This window comes from Leucopleurus acutus, assembly GCF_964270905.1.
Source record: "Leucopleurus acutus genome assembly, chromosome: 10".
Taxonomy (NCBI): domain Eukaryota; kingdom Metazoa; phylum Chordata; class Mammalia; order Artiodactyla; family Delphinidae; genus Leucopleurus; species Leucopleurus acutus.
In genome coordinates, this window is record NC_139153.1 from 27,363,854 (window position 1) to 27,384,128 (window position 20,275).

Here is a 20,275-nt window from a genome sequence, read left to right on the forward strand (position 1 = left end):
ATTTCTTTGTGTCCTAAATATGAACCCTCCCCCCCACAAATTGGCCAAATGGATTATAATTTTAACTCTTTTTTTTCTCCTCAATTCCCCCTTTCCTACCCACACACCATCTGCATAACACTCTGTACCTTACTTGGTCCTTTGTCCTATCACTATGGCTTTGCAAGTCACCCTTTCCACTTATAATAGCTTCCCTTTTCGCCATCCAGTTATATGGCTCCTTTCTTTAAAATTTAACTCTCTTTTGAGAAATATATGATTTTCTTCCATTCCCAGTTGCTTCATTCAAGCAAGCTTTTAGCAGTTTACTAACTTGAATTGGTTATGTTGCCTTGAAATAAGTGTTGTTAATCTTTTTCACATACTTGTATCTCCCAAAGGAGATTTTAGACTCTTTAAGAGAATGTCTTCTAAAAATTCCACCTACCCCAAGCACCTAGAACAATGTTCACTCGTAAAAAGGTGCTAAATAAAGGTTAATTTACTGATTGATTGGCCTACTATATTTCACATCCCAGGGAAACCAAGAAAACATAATTTGAACATCTTTTACTTCTTTAGAAAAAATTTAAAAGTGAGAACTGCCAAAATATAACACTTTCCATGTTGCTGGATTACTTATTTTAAATTGATACAGAATGCATGATGACCACAAAAGTTTTGTCCTTGAGGTGAGTATGGTGGTGAAGTCAAGTATGAGCCATGTATATATTACTTAATTAAAAAAATTTAAACAAGACTTTGGAATTAATGTGGAGCTAGTTGTTTTAAATTCATTTTTAGGTCTCAAACAGACTAGCTAGAAAACTTCCTTTGAGTATCAAAGCCTACAGTAAAACTCATGGTAAATTTTAAAATACATAAAGACAGATGTGATATACACTTTAAATTCGTACTACACTTTAACAATAACTCCCACGAGTATCTACGAATAATTAGAGCACTGAAAATACATAAATGTAGGAGATGGGGTGAGGAAAAGCCAAGAGAGGTCTCTAGATAGCCTAAGATCAAAGGGTAAAAGGTGTTGGTTTGTTTTCAATCCATCTGCCTGTCGCTGATAAGATTCAGCACGCTGGCCAGCTCCCCCGTGAGCTGGGTTTTTTGGCTTAAGTGAAAGGAGCAGGGAGAAGGAAAGCACCATCTGCTGCTTTGAATTAATAGATAACGGAGAAGCAGGAAGGAAGACTGCGCGACAGAGTAAACGCATTAGATGTTGATGCACTCAGTTCTTAGGGTATCTTTGTCTGATCTTGGGGTCCCCAATCCTCCACCCAGATCTTCCAGCGAGCCATAATGGAGGAAGGGCTCAGCAACCAGAAACCCTTCTGTTTCTACGGTAGGCTCACCTCAGCATAAAGTATCACCAGTTCTTGGAATTGAAGAAGGCAGAGTAAGCAGGGGCGGGGGGGTTCTACTTAAATAGTTGAGCTGCATGGTCGATACGCCAATCCGCTCAGAATTGCATTCACCTGTATCTTAATGAGGGTGGGCGTATGGAAATCGCTGGCATCAGAGTTTACACAGGTGGGACAAATAGGCTGCGCAGCCCCACTGCCCCCGTGTCCCAAGTGTGAAGAAAGCTGGGGATAGGAAATAGCCTCTTTCTTTCGCGTATAAGATCTCGCCGACTTCCTCTTAGTGAGACCTCTGAATTAAGAGTCTCCAACAGCCTACTCTTCGATGACAAAAAGTCATCACTGGTTTGTCTATTTCCTCCTCCCGCAAGAACTTTTTGTCCGCGGGAGGGGGAGAGAGGTCAGGCCAGGAGAGCTGGGCATCGAGGAGGAAATTATCCACAAAGGGGTGGGAGTGAGGAGAACGGGAAAGCATTAGGGTCAGTACGGAAGATCTGAGACTTTGGGGGATGCTCTGCGCTCTCCCCGCTCCAGCCCTCTGCAGCCACCCTTACGCCGCGGACAGGGGAGAGTTAAGCCAATAAACACGTAAGCGCCGCTCCCTCCCCAATCGGCAAGATGCCTCTTCGGCTCTAGGCTGCACCGACAGCTTGCAACACTCGGCATCTTTTCTGGAGGCGCCTCCTTCAGCGGCTGCAGATGGCATCCGGCTGCAGGCTCGGGGCTCGCAACTGACTCTCCCCCTTGCCCACCTCGGGTCCACGGACGCAACCCTCCCTCCCCCTCCTCCCCTCGTGCTTCTGAGCCCAGCTCTCGAACGCCGGGCGGAGGAAGCAGTCGCGGCGGCCGAGGCTGAGCAGCAGCGCGCTCGCTCCCTGATTTGGGGAGAAGCGGCCATCCGGGAGAGCCGACCCCCAGCTGCCTCCAGCGCCCCCACCTTTTGCACCCCAAGCCAGGGGCTCCAGGGACCCCCCTCCCCAGGCGCCACCATGCTGGACCCTTCATCCAGCGAAGAGGAATCGGACGAGATCTTGGAGGAGGAGAGCGGCAAGGATGTGCTCGGCTCGGCCGCGTCCGGCGCGCGCCTGTCTCCCAGCCGCACCAGCGAAGGCTCGGGCGGCGGCGCCGGGCTGGGGGGCGGCGGCGGCGCCGGGGCCGGAGCTGGCGCCGGCGGCGGCGGGAGCAGCGGCGCGAGCAGCGGCGGCGGGGCCGGGGGGCTGCAGCCCAGCAGCCGCGCCGGTGGCGGCCGGCCCTCCAGCCCCAGCCCGTCGGTCGCGAGCGAGAAGGAGAAGGAGGAGTTGGAACGGCTGCAGAAAGAGGAGGAGGAGAGGAAGAAGAGGCTGCAGCTCTACGTGTTCGTGATGCGCTGCATCGCCTACCCCTTCAACGCCAAGCAGCCCACCGATATGGCTCGCCGGCAGCAGAAGGTAGGTGCGCCTGGGAGGCCCGGCGAGTAGCGCCGGGATGTCGCCAGGCGGGCGGGGCGCACAATGGGAGCTGGCGGCGCAGCTGGCGAGGAGGAGCTGGAGGCAGAGGAGACCGCGCCCGGGGGAAGGGGTTACGAGGCCCCCTCTCCGCGGCTGGGCCTGGCCCAACCCAGCCCGGAGCGCGCCAGGAGCTGCCCGGGCCCGGCAAGGAGCCTGGAGCGTAGCATCCAGTGCCCGGCCTCCCTGTCGGCGAGCGAGGCGGGCAAGTCCCGCTTTGTGGCCCGGGAGGCTCGGGGAGTGATTTGCTGCCCGCGGCGCCCAGAGAGGCCTGGCTTGCTTGCAGGGCTCCCAGCACTCTCCGGCGCCGGGCGGCTGCGCTCAACTCCCGGCCCGCCCTCCTGGGCGTGCGCTGGGCGGGCGGGGGCACCCGGCAGAGGGGCGGCTCCGGTGCGGAGCGAGTTGAGCGCCTCCGAGCCGCTCTCAGGCTAACGCGGGCAGAGAGCAACCGCAGGGGCAGGCGGGAGGAAGCGAGCCCAGAAGGCGAACCTTCCCGTGATGCTGCGAAGGGCACCCTCCTCCTCCCTCCGCCTGGGTCAGCTGATCACCTATTAGGGTCGCCTCGGGGGTCCTTGGACATCGCTTCACTCTGGCTGGGCTTCCCTCCAATCTCCCTTCCCCTTGCTCACTGACCCCAGAGCAGGGGCACGCCCCTTCTGCCTTCCCCCCTCTGACCCCTTTCTTTTCCCAAGGTGACTTCGCCGCCACCTTCTGGTTCTGCGAGGCCCTCCAAGCCCTGGCGCTGCTAGCTTGATAAAGTGCAGCTGGAAAAAGCCTTGCAGTTATAAGCATCAAAAGCTTTTTGTGTCTGAGGCTGGCAAAGCTGAGGAGGCTCTGGGCTGCCTTTGATGTGTAAAAAGTGTCTATTTCTATCACCTGTTCTCCAGCCAGAGAAAGGAGGGGTTAGTTAATGCAGGTCGAGGGCGTCGGCCCAGGAGAGAAGGGGTCAGGTACCCAGCTGCAGTGAGTGAGTGAAGAAAGCATCCCGTTCTGTCTGTTTTAGATGAATCTGCAGCAGCTGGACTAAGAAAAACCAGTGAAGCCCCTAGAGGGGTGGTGTGAGGGGTGATTAAAGCCAGCTGTAACCCCATCGAGGGTAGGAGACCAATTTCTTAAAATAGTGAATTTCTCGGTTGCTGCCATTTGAGATTGAATTACGTGCTGCCTGTAGTAGACTGCTGGGTTTTCCTATATTTATCTACCCTTATCTTGAGTTAGCACAGATTTCTCTGTTTGCTTTGCTTGTATACGTACACACACCACCCAGAGCTGATGATTTATTTCGGCTGTCACAAGCTTGGGTATCAGTTTTATTAGAAATAAAACTCATTTCCTGGTTGAGAAAGAGCAGGTGGGCTACACACTGCACTCTCAAACCCCCATCAGTGGTCCCTTGCTTTTTCAACGAGGATTTTGAACTACAGTAGAGCAAAAGTATTCTCCGAACAGTACAAGTTTTTGGATATTCTTTTAAGGTTGGGTTTGGGTCCACAGGGCCTGATATTTCAAGTTTCAGGTTGGAATTATTTTGGTAATTGTGCCTTTATAGCAGGGGCAATTCCGTCTCCAAAATCTATCCCATTATTAACAGCACCCGCTAAAGATGTCCTGTTCTTTTGGCAATGAAAACTGTTGTCACTTAAAAGTTAAAAAACAAACTTCCCTTTATCAGTCAAAAGGCTCTATAGCTCTGTCCTTCCAATAGAGGCTGAAATCCCAGCACCACAATGGGGAAAGAAATCCATTCTCATGAAGACCCATTTCTTCTAAACAGAACCTTCAGCCACCTGAGAAAGATTGTCATGAGGCTAGTTTTTCTGATCTGATTTGGTATGTTTTACCTGGATCCATTCAAAGCTGTGGTTTTGAGGGGCAAGTGAGTTCTGTTTTTACACATGACCTTAATATCAGATGGACTCCAGGACAGATTGATAACACTGGCATTTGGTCAAACTATTTTTAGTTGTTGCAGCATACTAAATACATATCCCGGCAAAGCTGCCTCACAGCTGTTGTCTATACTGGGAAGCTGAATATCTACCTCTTTATTACAACAGAAAACAAGTTCTCCCCATTACTATATCTTTAAGTGTTTTGTGCCTTTCTGGAAAAAGCTGTTCTGCTATTTTTCTCCAAGTAGAAAGCTTGAACTTTGAGTCTTGGAGAAATAAAAACTAGTTGTACATGTGAGTTTGTAGTAGAATAGAAATGGATGAACTAGAAAAAGAGGAAAAATGATGTAGAGAAAGGGAATAGAGTGGCATGGGGTCGGGTAGAGAAAGAACTGCCTATGAAAAAGAATTGCTGAACTGCGGAAAAGGTCATATTGTCAAATCCTTATGCTGTATTCCTTAAAGTTACACAGTGTTCTATGTCAATTACATGTCCATAAAGTTGGGGGGGAAAAGGTCATACTGTACAGAGTTTAATAGACTTTATGAAACCAAATAGTCTATGTCATTAACACTGGCTGCCATTTTTCAAGTACCTACTATGTGCAAGGCACCTACCTTAGGTCATTTAAAAAAAATAGACTTTAGTTTTTCAGGAGTTTTAGATTTACTGAAAAATTGAGAAAAGAGTATAGAGAGTTTCCATACAACGCAGACGCAGTTTTCCCCTATAATTATCTTACAGCAGTATGGTACATGTGTCAAAATTAAAGAACCAATAGCGATACATTGTTGTTAACTAAAATCTACAGTTTATTTAAATTTCCTTAGTTTTTTATCTAACTTCCTATTTCTGTTCTTAGATCATTTTAAGTTCTCTTCATATTTTAGGAATTACATCCTCATTTTTAGAAAAGAAAGCTGAGACTCAGAGAGGTTTTGTAATTTGCCTAAAGCACTGTGTAGACAGGTGAAAGAGTGGGAATTTACGCATGGAGTTCTCTCATCCTATCTTTTTAATATACAACACTGGCCAGGAATATTCTAAAATGAAAAATAGAAGAGATAGCATGTCTCGTGTACTTCTTTACTCAGGATTATTTCTATTTGAGTTGAGAAAGACCTGCCCCTCCCCCTTTGGGCACCTATCAAATAGTCAACATGGGCAAAATAATCGTTTAAGCACTAACTTCATAAAGAGTATGAAGGAGAGAAGTGGGCTGTTAGCTGGTAAATCTCAACAGCAGACTGTTGTCAGTCTTCCTGTGCGGTTTGAGCTGGGGAAAAAAAAGTATTTTAGCTCAGAAGAACACTTGGGAAGTAGAGGAAAAAGGTGCTGTTGCTGGATCATTCTGATAGTTAATTACTTCGGTTTTACTTTTACTGGGAAAGAGAATGCCTAGACTTTCCAACACTCTTCCCACTTAAAAGAGGGGACTCGAAACAGACTATGTGAAAACATATCGTTACCGAACAAAGTTTGTGTACCCGAGGCACAGTGAGGCCAAATAAATGGAAATGTAGGAATTTGGAGCAGAGAAAGGTTTATTGCAGAGCCAAGCAAGAAGAACAGGATGGCTTATGCTCAAAAATCCCGAAATCCCTGATGGTTTGGAGGGAGGTTTTTATAGGCAGGATTTGGGGTGAGGGCTGCAGGGTGTGTGACTTTCTTCTGGTTGGTTGGTGGTGATGTAACAGGGCGGTGCTCCCGGAATCTTGTGCTCAGCCAGAAGTTGCCCTCCTCCACCTGGGTGTGGGCCTTAGTTCTGCAAAAGAGCTCCAGGGTAGTGTTACAAATTCCTTGAGGAGGAACTAGGACCCTGACCCAAGGCTGCATTTTTGTTTCTTGCCTGCTCCTGCCTTGTCTCTGCATCCCATCCCTTCCCTGATTAGCAACTGAACCCGCCCTTTGGAACTCAGGGAAGGTCATAGAGGTTAAGTGAAGCCTATTTCCTACAAACAAGAAAAGGGGGACACAGAAAGCATTTGTACCTGGGTTTTGCTCGGTTTCAATATTTTATCATTTGTAGGTATATTTTCCTTGTACTACTGTGAATCTAACTATAACATGGAGGTGATGATAATTTATGACCGCAACAAAAACCTAGTCATCAGGCTCTCACCATGTATGTTTCAGCAGCTGATAAATGACAATTTGAAAAACAGTTCTGAACTTGTTTCTTCTTCTTTTGTCAGAATGCTAGAGTGAATACCTAGAAGTTGGCATGGCAGAGCTACACCATATGTTTCTAAGTTATGTAGTAATGGTGATGAGTGGCTACCTCATGTGAACTAGCTACTTATAGGTGTTCCTGAGGGAATGTAGAAGCAGGCACTGTAAAGAATTCTGTGTAATTGACATGACTAGTTTTTTTGCCTTTTTTTTTTTTTTTTTTTAGTTAGTTAGTTAGGAACTATTCATAATGCCTGGGTTACAAAGGTCCAAAATGAATATTATGTGTGCATATGCAGGTGTGTATACATGTGTGTCTGTATGTATGTGATGAGAGAAAGGGGCAATCCTAAAGTTGTGTCAGTTCTATATGAATTCTTCATTCAAGAGAACTGTTGACTAGGCCAAATGTGTTGTAAGTTCAAGTTACTCATTTCCATGTGATTCAGCTTATATTTTGCCCTAAAATTATGGCTAACATTGAATCACCGTTAGCCATAGAAATTCCTTCTTTATTCATTAACTTCTTTGACTTTGTTGTTCACTTATGACTCAAAAACCCATAACTTTCGTAAAAATTAAGGCCTAGTGCTAGGGAACTATATATGTGTGTGAGTGTGTGTATTTTAAATCAATAATGGTGATTCATGCTTTCAGATGTGCTTTGAGGCACTTGGGTTAGCTCCACTATTCAAAGTTCTGAAGGGTTGTTTGTCAGGGCAACATACAATTTGCATTTAAAAAAATAAAACATTCTCACCTTTTGAGAAAAATAAATGACTGTTCAACCCAGGATTCCTTCAGAAAGAATTACATGTTTTTCTCTGCTTCAGGGAAAGAATTGAATTCTTTCAATATGCTTTTTGGCATTTCCTCCCCGATCTTCTTGATGCAATGGGCAGGAACTGTTATGCACTGGTACAAGTAGAGACATTTTGAAGATGCAGTTTACCAAAAAAGTAATAAGAGAAGTTTTTGCCTCATTACACACTTGGAATAGCCTTTTGCGTCCCTAAAACTGGACTGAAGAACAAAGGAAATTAAATCTTTCATTCCTAAAAAGTTGTACTGTGTAAAGTGGTAAACGTCAAATGATTCCAAGGTCTTTTTCTGGCAAAAGCAAGTTTAATACACAACCATAGGCCATCACATTGAAATATAACCAGTATTTGGGGCCCGGTGTCTATACAACTTAAGTTGGAATGATCAGGAGAGTTCTACTAACGTAAAGCTAAGTTCTAAAAAAGACCAGTTCTCTCTCTGGCTTCGTGGCAGAACGAGAAGATAGCTTTGAGATATGCTTCTGAACTGTCAGCTTATGTTCTAGTTTGGAAGATACCAAATAAATTGAGAATAAGATAGTGTTTAATTGTAAGATGCTGATTACAAATACTAAAGTAGGGGAGGGGGACAGAGAGTATGTATGCGCGCGCGCGCACACACACACACACACACACACACACACACAGAGGATTGGATATAATAGTAGGGAAAATCTTCATGGGGGAAGTAGAGCGGGGTTAGTGATGCCGAAAAGTCAGCCTCTGTGCACTGGTGCCAAATCGAATCTCAGAGACAGACTTTTGGGTGAAGTAGAAAAGAATAGCTTTATTGCTTTGCCAGGCAAAGGGGGACACAGTGGACTCGTGCCCTACGAAACTGTGGGTCCCAACCGGGGGGGAATTTGGTGAGGAGCTTTATAGCAATGGTTGGGGGGGTGGTGGTGGCGTGTTGCTGATAAGGATCAGGGTGTGTGTAGGGCCTGTATTCCTTTAATCTGGCCTCAGGTCTTCTCTCTGGAATGAAGAATGCTTCATCAAGTAGATAACATCTTCCATTTGTTGGGGGGTTCTAGTTCTGCAGAAGAGTTCAAAGATACTGTTGTGTGTATCTCTTGAGTCAGAACCAGGACCCTGTCCCAAGGCTGCACTATTGTTTCTTGGCTGCCCCTCCCTTGTCTCTGCATCCCCTCCCTTCCCTTATTAGCAACTGTTTGAACCTGACCTTTGGAAATCAGGGAAGATCATGGAGGCTGAAGCCTATTCCCTTCAAACCAGAAATGGGGGACACAGAAAGGCTTCCATGCCCAGGAGCCCCACAGCATCCTGCTCAGTTTCACTAGGTCTTAAAAAATTTGTATGATTTGTGTAAGCATAAAGAAAGGCAAGTATTCCCATTTGGAGAAGAGCATGATGTAGCAGGAATGTGGAAAGGAGTCATTGTTTCTGGGACTAATAGTCCCATTCTTTTGGTTGCAAGTGCAGAAACCCAACCGAAGTGGCTACATCATTAGGAAAATAAGGGGGAGGGGAAAGGTCTCCTGGTACTTGTAATTGAAAAATCCAGTGCAGGATGATTGACTGCCGGCATGGCTGGATCTAGGAGTTCAAATGACTTCCTTGACAGAATAAAGAAAGCTGGCTGATGAGGAGAAAGGTTATGTATTGAAACTTGTGTTTGAGCTCAAACTCTACCATTAATAAACCACTGTTTGTGGGAAAGTCATTGTCTGTCTCTGGTGTAATTTCTTCATCTGCCTTATGAAGAGGGGATAGGGAAGCCTCAAATAATCTCTACTTTCACCTCTGCTTATAATAGTTGATATTTCTTTCTGGGAAATGAGGTTACTAATTATCGACTTATAATTTCATTCAAACTTGTATTTGGTATGTTTTCACATTGCAAAGTAAGGCATTGTCTTCAAAGAATCTGACATAAAGTTCACTATGTCTACCTTTTTAGATGAGGAGGTGAGATCTTAAAAGATGATAAGGCTACAGAAATACACAAGAGACTCAGCCTATGGGATGAAACTGACACAATATATATTTTGTTTTGTCTAAAATGTGTTTTTCAAATTTTTGAATTCTCAGTATTTAAAGCTTTCAAGTTATCTCATGTAAAATTTATATTTCTGGCTTCTCTTATAATTGGAAGATGTAGCAAAGCTGAGGCTGAGTTTTTATGAGTCTGCAAGAAGAAATAGAAATAAGACTACCAGCCATCACTTAAATAATGGAATGTTAATCACTTTTAACTAAAATTATGCTTGTTCTAAAGGAACATCATATGTATATGGTTGTTAGGACACCAGCTATCTGGTTCTTGCCAACACTGTCTCTTCTTGCCATTGCTGCTCAGATATTGATGGTCTGACCCTGGCCTCTGTAATGCATCCAAGAAAAAGATCTAGAATTTGGATCTCTGTGTTCCCTGTCTCTGGCAAGAGTTTCTCTGTTGGGATCAGATTTATAGTTTCTGCAGAATTGGAAGGCTGTCACAATTACCTTATTATGTTTTCTTTTGTAAGTCCAAGCATATAACAGAATTACTTCTCTGTTGTTAGCAGGTAAAGAAAAGGGCATGAAGTCAGTCAATGACTCAAAGTCTGGTCATTGCTTGGGACATGCAATGGGTAGTGAAGGACGGTGGTTAAAAGCATAAACTCTGAAACTTGAATGCCTAGGTTTGCTTTCTTGGATGTACCCCAAACTGGCTCTGTGATTTGGGGCACCTTACTTAAACTCTCTGTGGCTCAGTTTACTCATCAGTAAAGTGGGGATAGTAATGGTAGCTCCATCATTGAGTTCCTGTGAAAATTCAGTGAGATAATACAGTAGAGCTCTTAGAACAATGCCTGGCCTGTGGTAAGTGGTATGTAAGTGTTTGTTCTTGTTATTGCTAAGTTGATATGTGCAATTTTGTGTTATTTTTGTTTGTGAAAGGGCTGTATGTGAAGTTCTGACCAGAGTAAGCCTTGCTGATATCATCATCCTGATCATCATTATTGACATATAAGCCAACCCAGAAGGCAATGGTTACCATGATAGCATTGTCTACAGAATAGATGGGGTTGAGGGTACAATACATCCCTATTTCTCTTTTGTTGAGACACTTCATTAACTCTGCAGGCCATCAGTCTCTGGTTCAAATCCCTGGTCAGTTTTGTGACCTAGTAGCAATAATGGTATTGTTGCATTTTTGTCCACCAAATGCCCCCATGCTATTTCAAACTACAATACCTTTTTTCATGCTCTTCCTTCTGTTAGAACATCTTTCTCACTTGTCTTCACTTGATTTGCTCTTGTTTGTTTCTTAATTAACTCAGGTGTTACCTCCTTCAAGAAACCTTACCTAAATCTTTATGTTGGGCTAAATGCTACCTTAATTCCCTTGTCTATTGCTCCTTTTCCTCCTATACATTATATTTAAATTACCTTTTCTGTGAGTGCCTCTTTCCCACTAGACTGTAGGAATCCCAAAGACAGGGACCACATTTTATTCCTCTTTGATTCCCCATCTCCTGAAACAGTGCCTGGAACATAGTAGGTGCTTGTAGACATTGACTGTTGAAATTCTGCGCTGATGCTTTATTTCCTAGCAAGTTTCTATGGAGAGGACATGAAGGGCTCTTAAATACAGTCTGCCTCTCTCATGGAGACACAACTCACATACTTTTACAAAAGCTTCTTAGTGGAAACCATGGAGGGTAATCCAGTTACCCCATGGTTTCAAAATAATTCATGTTGCAGAAACATACCATCAGTCACCTCCCAGTCTGGTTTATTTATACCAACAACTGACAAATTTCTAGATCCGTTATAGAGGAAAGCTTCTTTCAAAGACCATAAGCAATGATGAATTTCTTGCAGTGGCTGACTCTCAGTTGAACTTGAATCACCGTAGTGCATGTTTAAGTGACCAAACTTTAAGCCAAGGTGAGAACTAAATCTCCATATTGGGCATATGTTTTATTTGACTTAATTCTTTCTGAAGAAAACAAAATAATGAGCAGTCAACAGCACTAACGAAAGTTAGGCTGTTGAAAATATTAGCAATCTCAATAATGCCAAAGTTATGTAATAGAATCTAAGTTCTACGTATTTAGACATAAGTAAATACGCTTCTTTTCTCTACTTTTATTCTCTTATGGGATTTTGGCACTGTTTTCTCTTACTGTAAGCTGTTTAAAGTCCGTTCAGAGTGTAGTTAGAATATAAATAAATAATGACTGTAGTGCTATCGCATATTGGATGTGGTAATAAGAATATAAGATGGGGGTGAAATATCTGTAAAGAAAAACTGCTTAGGTATGGATTTTTCTGATGCCTTTCACTAGTCAAAGGGAAAATTATCTTTGCTAAGCCATTCCTTTCATTTTAACAAGGAGAGCAAACATTTGAGAAGTTTGAAAAATAAATTGAATTATCAAACCCCTAAGTGTTCCAAGCTTCCGGCTACCCTTCTAAAATTGAGAGACATGGAGTAAACTGATAATATATTGATGTCCTCTAGAGCCTATGGGAGGAAAATGCAACCTGTCCATGTGGTGGTTTTCAGGACCACTTCATGCGGTAGGAAAGTTTTGAGATACTTTGCAGTTAACTTCTTTTTTTAATCCCTAAGTTTTTGGGGAGTACATGCTAAGTTTCAAACCCTCCAGGGGCTGTAGTGCTTTCAGAAAGACAATGGGATTTTGGAGAATATGCACAGTGGTACAGAGAAGATACTGTGCCATTTAAGAAAGCAAAGGGAAAACACTGAAAATTCTTGCAAATAATTATGCCTTCTGTTGCCCATGCAGGGGAACAGCCTTTTGGTGTGGATGGTAGGCATAGAGTTGTTTAAGCAAATGAGTTAAAATATATCTTGAACATCTCCTTTGGCGATTTTTCTGACAAGTACAGCAACTGTTGCCTATAAGGCAGCGTGTCACAACATACTGTGTTCAAAACAGTTCTTGGGGGCTCTTCCATATTCAGTTTTTGTTTGTTATACATCATCAGACGACATTGTTTTGAACCACTTCTACATACAAGAAACTCACTAAATCCTGTAGGCAAAATATAGAAAAACATTTTAGACAGCTTTCCTGATCTCTAAGAACCTATCAGTCTGCTTGAGAAGTTGAGGTACATCAACACTGAACAGAGAGCTCATAGTGTAAGGCAGGATGTGGTAAGCGTCTGAATCTTAAATACTTTTTCAGGTCTTCATCTTTGGCTCACTTTTATGGGTGGATTATGTCCCCCCAAAATCCATATGTTGAAGTCCTAATCCCCAGTACCTTAGAATAGGGACTTATTTGGAAATAAGGTCTTTGCAGATGTAATTAGTTAAGATGAGGTCATTAGGGTGGACCCTAATCCATTATAACTTGTGTCCTTATTGAGAGGGGAAATTTGGACATAGAGACAAGGACACAGGGAGAACAGCATGTGAAAAGGAAGGCAGAAATTGGGGTGATTCTTCTACAGGGGAGGAACACCAAAGATGGCCAGAAGCTAGGGGACAGATATGGAGTATATTCTTCCTTACAGCCCTCAGAAGGAGCCGACCCTGCCAACAGCTGTAAGACAATAAATTTCTGTTGTTTAAGCCACCTAGTTTGTGGTACTTTATTACAGCAGCCCTAGCAAACTAGTATAGCCCTCTTCTCATCTCTGTCCCATCTCTCAGCAACCTCACCACTGATGATGGCTTTGGCTACTGACATCTCTACACTTGCATTCTCAAATCCGGGGCTCCAGGACAGGCCTCTCACCAGACCTCAAATCCATACATCAGTGCTGCTGAAGGGGTGGTCTCAGACTGCTGCAATCAGTGAGTGTTTGGCCATGGGTCCACAACAAGATAAGGAACTTGCACTAGACTGTAAATCAACTCACTGCTTTCTTCCAGAAAGTCTTGCTACAGAAAAGTGTCAGCTAAATTGAACCGATTGATGATAGAGTTGATGTAATTTCCAGTACTAGCACTTTATCTTGGTGCAGACCAGTAACGAGCAGGTCACAGATGGCACAGGTCTACACATGACACCTGGAAGAGCGTTGGCCTCCATCACATCTCCCCTAGGATGTCCTCAGACCACTCAACAGTGGAATTTCTCACTAAGACTCGTTCCCCCTCTATTTTCGAACTCAACGAAGATAAATGTATTGTCTTACAATTCTGGTGCTCCTATATAACCCAGCTATTCAAGGCTGAAGTGCACAACTCAACTTCAGATCTTCACTGTTGGTCATCGCGTCCTTGCCACCAAAGGATATACACATCCTGTTGATGTTCCTCCTGATAAAGTTTTCATCTCTTTCTCCTCTTCATCACTGGTGCCCTGCTTTAGGCCCTCATGATTGCTTGCATGGACTTTTGCAATAACCTTTTAACTGTTCTCTCTGCTTGCTTTCTTGCCCTCTTTCCATCCGTCTACCATAGTGATCATTCTGAAGCACCAGTCCAGTCATGACCTTTCCCTGCTCAGAATGCTTCTGCAGCTTTCTGTTGCCTACACAGGATAAACTCTAAACTCATTTGCATGGCATAACTGGGTCCTTCCTCCCCACCCAGCTTCAACTCCTGCAATTCTGCACACACCCTTGGCTTCAGCCTGTGTTAAGCCCTTAACATCCCTGCATTATCATATGCTCTTTTGTGCCACAGTGTCTTTGCACATGCTCTTCCTCCAGCTTGAAAAGCCCTTCCCATCTTGCCCATCACACTCATAGGCAGACAGTGGCACCTAGGCATTAAAAAGAACAGGAACGCATAGTGACTATTTATTGGATGTTTACTCTGTATACTCACTGTTCTATAAGTTTATAAGCATTATCTCATTTATTCCTGATAAGATATGTACTAATCCTCTTAACCCTACAGATGAGGAAACCAAGAGGCAAAGTAGTTAAGGAACTTGTACTAGGTCACACATTTAGTAAGAGGTAGAGGTAGGTTGGAGTCCAGGCGGTTTGACTGTAGCTGGTACTGTTAACCTTGTGCTGTTTTAATTATATTATGGCATTGGGCACATCTTACTTCAATGTACACCTGTTTCTCCTGGCTCTACGGAGAAGATCATTTAGTATTCTCCAGTGTCCGGTAGATGGTGCACCGTAATAGGTGCTCAGTAAATAGTTCATGCATGAATTTATGCCAGTTGAATCCATGATCATTTAAAGTAATAAACATTCCCTACCATTTATAGCAAGTTCACTGAGAAAACCTCATTTCTTCTTTAAAACAAGCTTTTTGCATACGTGGAGTATGTATCCTAACTCCCTGTTTTGGAGTGGGCGTGGGGTCCAGAGATGTCCTGCTGGCTGCACAGGGCCATAGAACACCAACCTGGGCCTCCTGAACACATCTAGGGCCCTCCCACCACGGAGCTGGTCTTGGAGTCACAGGGACACTGAAGACTTTTGAAAGTCATAGTGACTCACGTTTTTAGAAAGTCTCATATCAAATATATTAAAATGTACCTCACTTCCAACAGCCACTTACCTTTTTTATTATGAAAAAATAAAAGGATTTTTTTCAGTCTTGCTTTTGAAACTATTTGTCTATATGACTTGGTTAATAAGTGACTATGATTTCTCAGGAATCATAATATCTTCATAGGAACCTTGGCAAACTGAAAAAAAAACCAGCCTCACCAATTGTTGTTAATTGTAGTGATATTTTAGGAGCTCTAAATTTAACAATGAATAAAGTTGACATACGTTTGGAAGTCATTTAAATAAACATTTATTAATTTTGGTTTTCCAGTTTTAGTTGTACATTTTGGAGACAGTACATTTCATTTGAGATCTCGGACTTTTTTTAGGCCCCTGGAAAATTTCGAGATTCTGGTCACTGTGCCTCAATTGCTTAACAGATAAAATAGGCTTTGACCAGGCTTGATGGAGGAAGTGACATTTGAATTAAGCCTCAAACTAACTGAGATCAAAGGATGGGGAGGTGATGTATGTTGGGAGGAATGAAAGATACTTGCATATATTCAGAGATGAGATAATGCAAAGCAAGTCTGAGGACGTCTGAACAAATAGGATTGTGTGAGATTCCAATATTGGAGATAAAAAGAAATAAGAACAAAGGTTTTGTTCATGACTGTGGAGGAACACCACCAGTGTGAAGGAGTGGGGCGGGGTCGGGGGTACTTTATCCTGTAGGCCATGGAGAACCACTGAAAATCTGAGCACAGCAAAGCCGTGACCACTAAATGGTTTTAAGGAGATTCATCTAAGCGTAGTGTGTGGAGAGTGTGGAGGAGGGAGGGGTGTAAATGTCTTCACAGTGTGAGGAAAGGTCTTGTATTAGGCTTGAATGTTTTATCCAACACAGATCATCTTTATATTTTTGTGGGGAAATGTGTAGAAAATCTCAGAAAATTATTGCCTATGTATAGAAGTGTCTTCAATCACTAGTTCAAAGGCATTCCATTAGAACAACTGTTGACCCTTCTCTGCAGTTTATTAGAGTAATTTTTATGTATTTGTCATAATGCTTGGGGGATGAGTGTTCATTTCTATTCTCACAAATCTTAAAAAAGCAAAACAAGGTGCCTGCCCTTTAAATTATATTGAATTTCAGTGACCAGTATCTGATACCTTCCTGTGCAGGTGCAGAAACACTCCTGCATAACATTGGGGAGGACATAATGACTCTTGAACAGAGATCATAGAGCTGGACCTGGTGTCATTTCAGAAACTGTACATGTGATTCCACTGCGCAGTCCAGTTGACCTAATGGATTCACATGGAGCTTAATCTGGCCCCAAGAGGGCCTGAGCCCCATAATAACCCCAGGTTTATATCACGCCTACAGGAGGGCAATGGAGGGGGCCTGGCTTGTGGTACAGCTATGGGATCTGGAGAGAACGTTTCTAAGAGTGCCAACCAGACTAGGGGAGATTCTTGAACTTGTCCCTACCACCATATGATCCTATTCCCCAAACTGACCCCAGTTTGCACAGGCATCTGTGGTGCTGGGGGTGGGTGGGTAGGGTACATTCACACTCGCCGCCCTTCCTCAGTTCTCAAGTGGAAAGATTCTGATATTAGTGGTAAGATTCCAGAAAAGATATTGGACTATATTTATTAGTGGTCAGAGTCCCTTACATTAAAAGGGAAGCACAAGGTTCCCAGTAGTCTTTTTCCTTCCTGCGCATTGTTGGGCACTATCCTCTTTTCTACCTTTCACATGTTAATAGAGGTGCTAAAATTTGGATGTAGGCCTAGAGGTAAAGAAGGGTTATGTGCTCCGGCCAAGTCTTCCAAGTTCTCATAATAAAGAGGGATTTGATTTTCCATTTGTCAGTGTCACCTGTGCGCATCATTCTCCTGAGAAGATGGGTGATTTTGGTCTAAGATAAGATTCAGGTATTCCTGGGTCAACAGGTTATGACAACATCTTAGAGCTTCAGGACACTACATTAATTACCGGAGGATCACAGTCGGCTTCCTGGAGGAGGGTGCACTGCAGCTGAGGAATACGTAGTATTTGAATACGGGGAGGCAGGAGAATAGGTATTCTAGGGAGAGCATGAGCAAAGACACAGAAGCCACACAAAGCTAGAACAAAGAGCACGTACGAGGCATAAGATTGGAAACGGAGGTTGGGACCAGGCAGTGGTAAACACTGAATACTAGTAGACTTTGTGTGTTGTTCTTTATTTGATAGGCAGTCGGGAGCCTTTGAAAATGACCTGTACCTCTGAGTAGCTCCCATTGGAAGTACCACTAAACTGAGGCCTAGGGCCCATCACAGATAATGCACACATCTGAGCGATTGCCAAACGGTTGGGGGGTGGTGGTGGTTGGGGGAGTGATTGGCCTTGACCTTGTCTAGATGTGATATGTTTTCCTATAAGGCAGCTGAAGCTTCAAATTTTCCAAAGAATATGTCGACACAAGCAGAATGTCTTATTTGCAAAGGACACAATTTGCTCCAGCATTTTTCCATGGCCAGGTTAGAAACTACTTCCTATGGGCTTTGACAATGACCCTACATTACCTGCCAGCTTTCTTTTCTATTTGCCTGGCAATGGAGAGAAGAAAAGGATTTCTTTCTCCTATCTACTCGCCTCAGGCAGCCTAGGTACTTCTGTGTGTTATGATTCAGCATTATAGACCTTCAGAGTAAACAGACACAGGTTGAGATTTGTACGTGTTTTAATTAATCAGAAGCACATTTCCCCTACCCCACCGAAGCAGCAGTTCTAAACAATTGTGAGTCTGTTGTTTGATCCAACGAGCTTTTTTTTTCGTATTTCTATGTGCTGAGAGCTCAAATCTGTCTTTTAGTCAATATTCAATTAGGATTTGAGTTGGAAGGCTCTGCTGAGCTCTTTACAGGAGGGCAAAACATAGTAGTCACTTACTCTCACCTCTGTGTGCAGAAAACCATCCATTTTCACTAAAGAAAGAAATGTAGGTCTGCTGCAGCATAAGTTAAATATTATGCTAAATTAAGTGTCTGTTTACTTTTTATGACCTGGCAATAAACAACCATGTTCGAAAAGACTTGATGGAAAAGCATACCAAATTTAACATTCTGCATATTGTATACACTAAAATTTAGGGTGATTTATGATCCAGAACATTTTCCTCTTCTCCACTTACAGTAAGAACTCTGTGTGTTTCTGGCTTGTGTACTCTTCCAAATGCTTTTATATAAGGATTTCTCTAATCACTCTCCTCTGGCATAGTCTTTGTTTCTGGCAAAATGTATTACTCAATATTATCTGTCATTGAGCTATGGTTTGGGAACAAAAACAATTCACTCCTAGGATTTACAGTAAAAATCTTAACAGAGATTTTTTACAAATATGATAGCAACAAAGATATTTAGAGAATGCAGTAATTTATTTTGATTTTAGTTACACCAAATTTATCTGCCTACTTAAAATGCCAGATCCTTGGGGACAACAGCAATGTGAGACATTTATGTTAATTTGGGTGAAAATTTACACTTGTTCCATGACCCCAAACTCATTTAAGCAAAACATATCATTAAAGTGATATGGATAATCCCCCAAATTATCCAGTGAATTTTAATCAGTATGATAAGCCAATTGAGATGATTCAAATGAAACTTTCAATTGTACCTTGTAAATACCAGAAATTGTTATTTTTAGTGGACAGTATTGGTTACCTACTTGTTATTCATGCCCTGATGCCAGACAGAATTATAGTTTTTCCAGGTAACTATTTTTCCCCATCCCTAGCTTCAGGAATAGATGGAGATTTGTCCAAGGCAATCAGCACACGACACTGTACTAAAAATGCAGTTGGTTCATGGGTGACCACGTGACCTAAATTGATCCAGTGAGACTAAATGTAAGGACTTGTATTTCATGCTTGGGGGAAAAGTTATACTTCTCCTCTCCTGATGGACACACCAAGGAAACATGTGCTGTCACTGCTACTGGCAACCATATTAGAACCATGATAAATGGGATTGTTTCCTTAACTTCTCTTTCTGATCTTTTGTTGTTAGTGTATAGAAATGCAACAGATTTCTGTGTATTAATTTTCTATCCTGCAACTTTACCAAAGTCATTGATGAGCTCTAGTAGTTTTCTGGTAGCATCTTTGGGAGTTTCTTGGTAGAGTGTCATGTCATCTGCAAGCAGTGATAATTTTACTTCTTCTTTTCCAATTTGTATTCCTTTTATTTCTTTTTCTTCTCTGATTGCCATGGCTAGGACTTCCAAAACTATGTTGAATAAAAGTGGCGAGACTGGACATCCTTGTCTTGTTCCTGATCTTAACGGAAATGCTTTCAGCTTTTTACTGTTGAGTATGATGTTAGCTGTGGGTTTTTCATACATGGACTTTATTATGTTGAGGTATATTCCCTCTGTGCCCGCTTTCTGGAGAGTTTTCATCATAAATGGATGTTGAATTTTATCAAAAGCTTTCTCTGTATCTACTGAGATGATCATATGGTTTTTATTTTTCAATTTGATAATGTGATGTATCACATTGATTGATTTGCGGATATTGGAAAATCCTCACATTCCTGGGATAAATCCCACTTGATCATGGTGTATGATCCTTTTAAGGTATTGTTGGATTCAGTTTGCTAGTATTCTGTTGAAGATTTTTGCATCTATGTTCAGAGGTAATATTGGCCTGTAATTTTCTTTTTTTGTGGTATCTTTGGTTTTGGTATCAGGGTGACGTTAGCCTCACAGAATGAGTTTGGAAATGTTCCTTTCTCTGCAATTTTTGGAAGAGTTTGAGAAGGATAGGTGTTAACTCTTCTCTAAATGTTTGGTAGAATTTGCCTGTGAAGCCATCTGGTCCTGGACTTTTGTTTGTTGGGAGTTTTTAAATCACAGAATCAATTTCAGTACTTTTTTGTTTGTTTGTTTTTTGTTTTGCGGTATGTGGGCCTCTCACTGTTGTGGCCTCTCCCGTTGCGGAGCAGAGGCTCCGGATGCGCAGGCTCAGTGGCCATGGCGCACGGGCCCAGCCGCTCCGCGGCATGTGGGATCTTCCCGGACCGGGGCACAAACCCGTGTCCCCTGCATCGGCAGGCGGACTCTCAACCGCTGTGCCACCAGGGAAGCCCAATTTCAGTACTTTT

General features: G+C 43.0%; 1 protein-coding gene across 18 annotated transcripts in view; it reads left to right on the forward strand.

Moving 5' to 3' along the window:
- Window positions 1–2,347: 2,347 nt before the first annotated feature.
- The window catches only part of CADPS (calcium dependent secretion activator), a gene marked incomplete at both ends in the record, with an annotated part of 478,623 nt that continues 460,695 nt past the window's right edge, over window positions 2,348–20,275 (forward strand). For all 18 annotated transcript variants that reach the window (XM_082848968.1, XM_082848962.1, XM_082848961.1 and 15 more), the window contains one exon: window positions 2,348–2,785. In XM_082848968.1, the coding sequence (XP_082705094.1) occupies window positions 2,348–2,785 (438 nt within the window). The remainder of the gene's footprint in view (window positions 2,786–20,275) is intronic.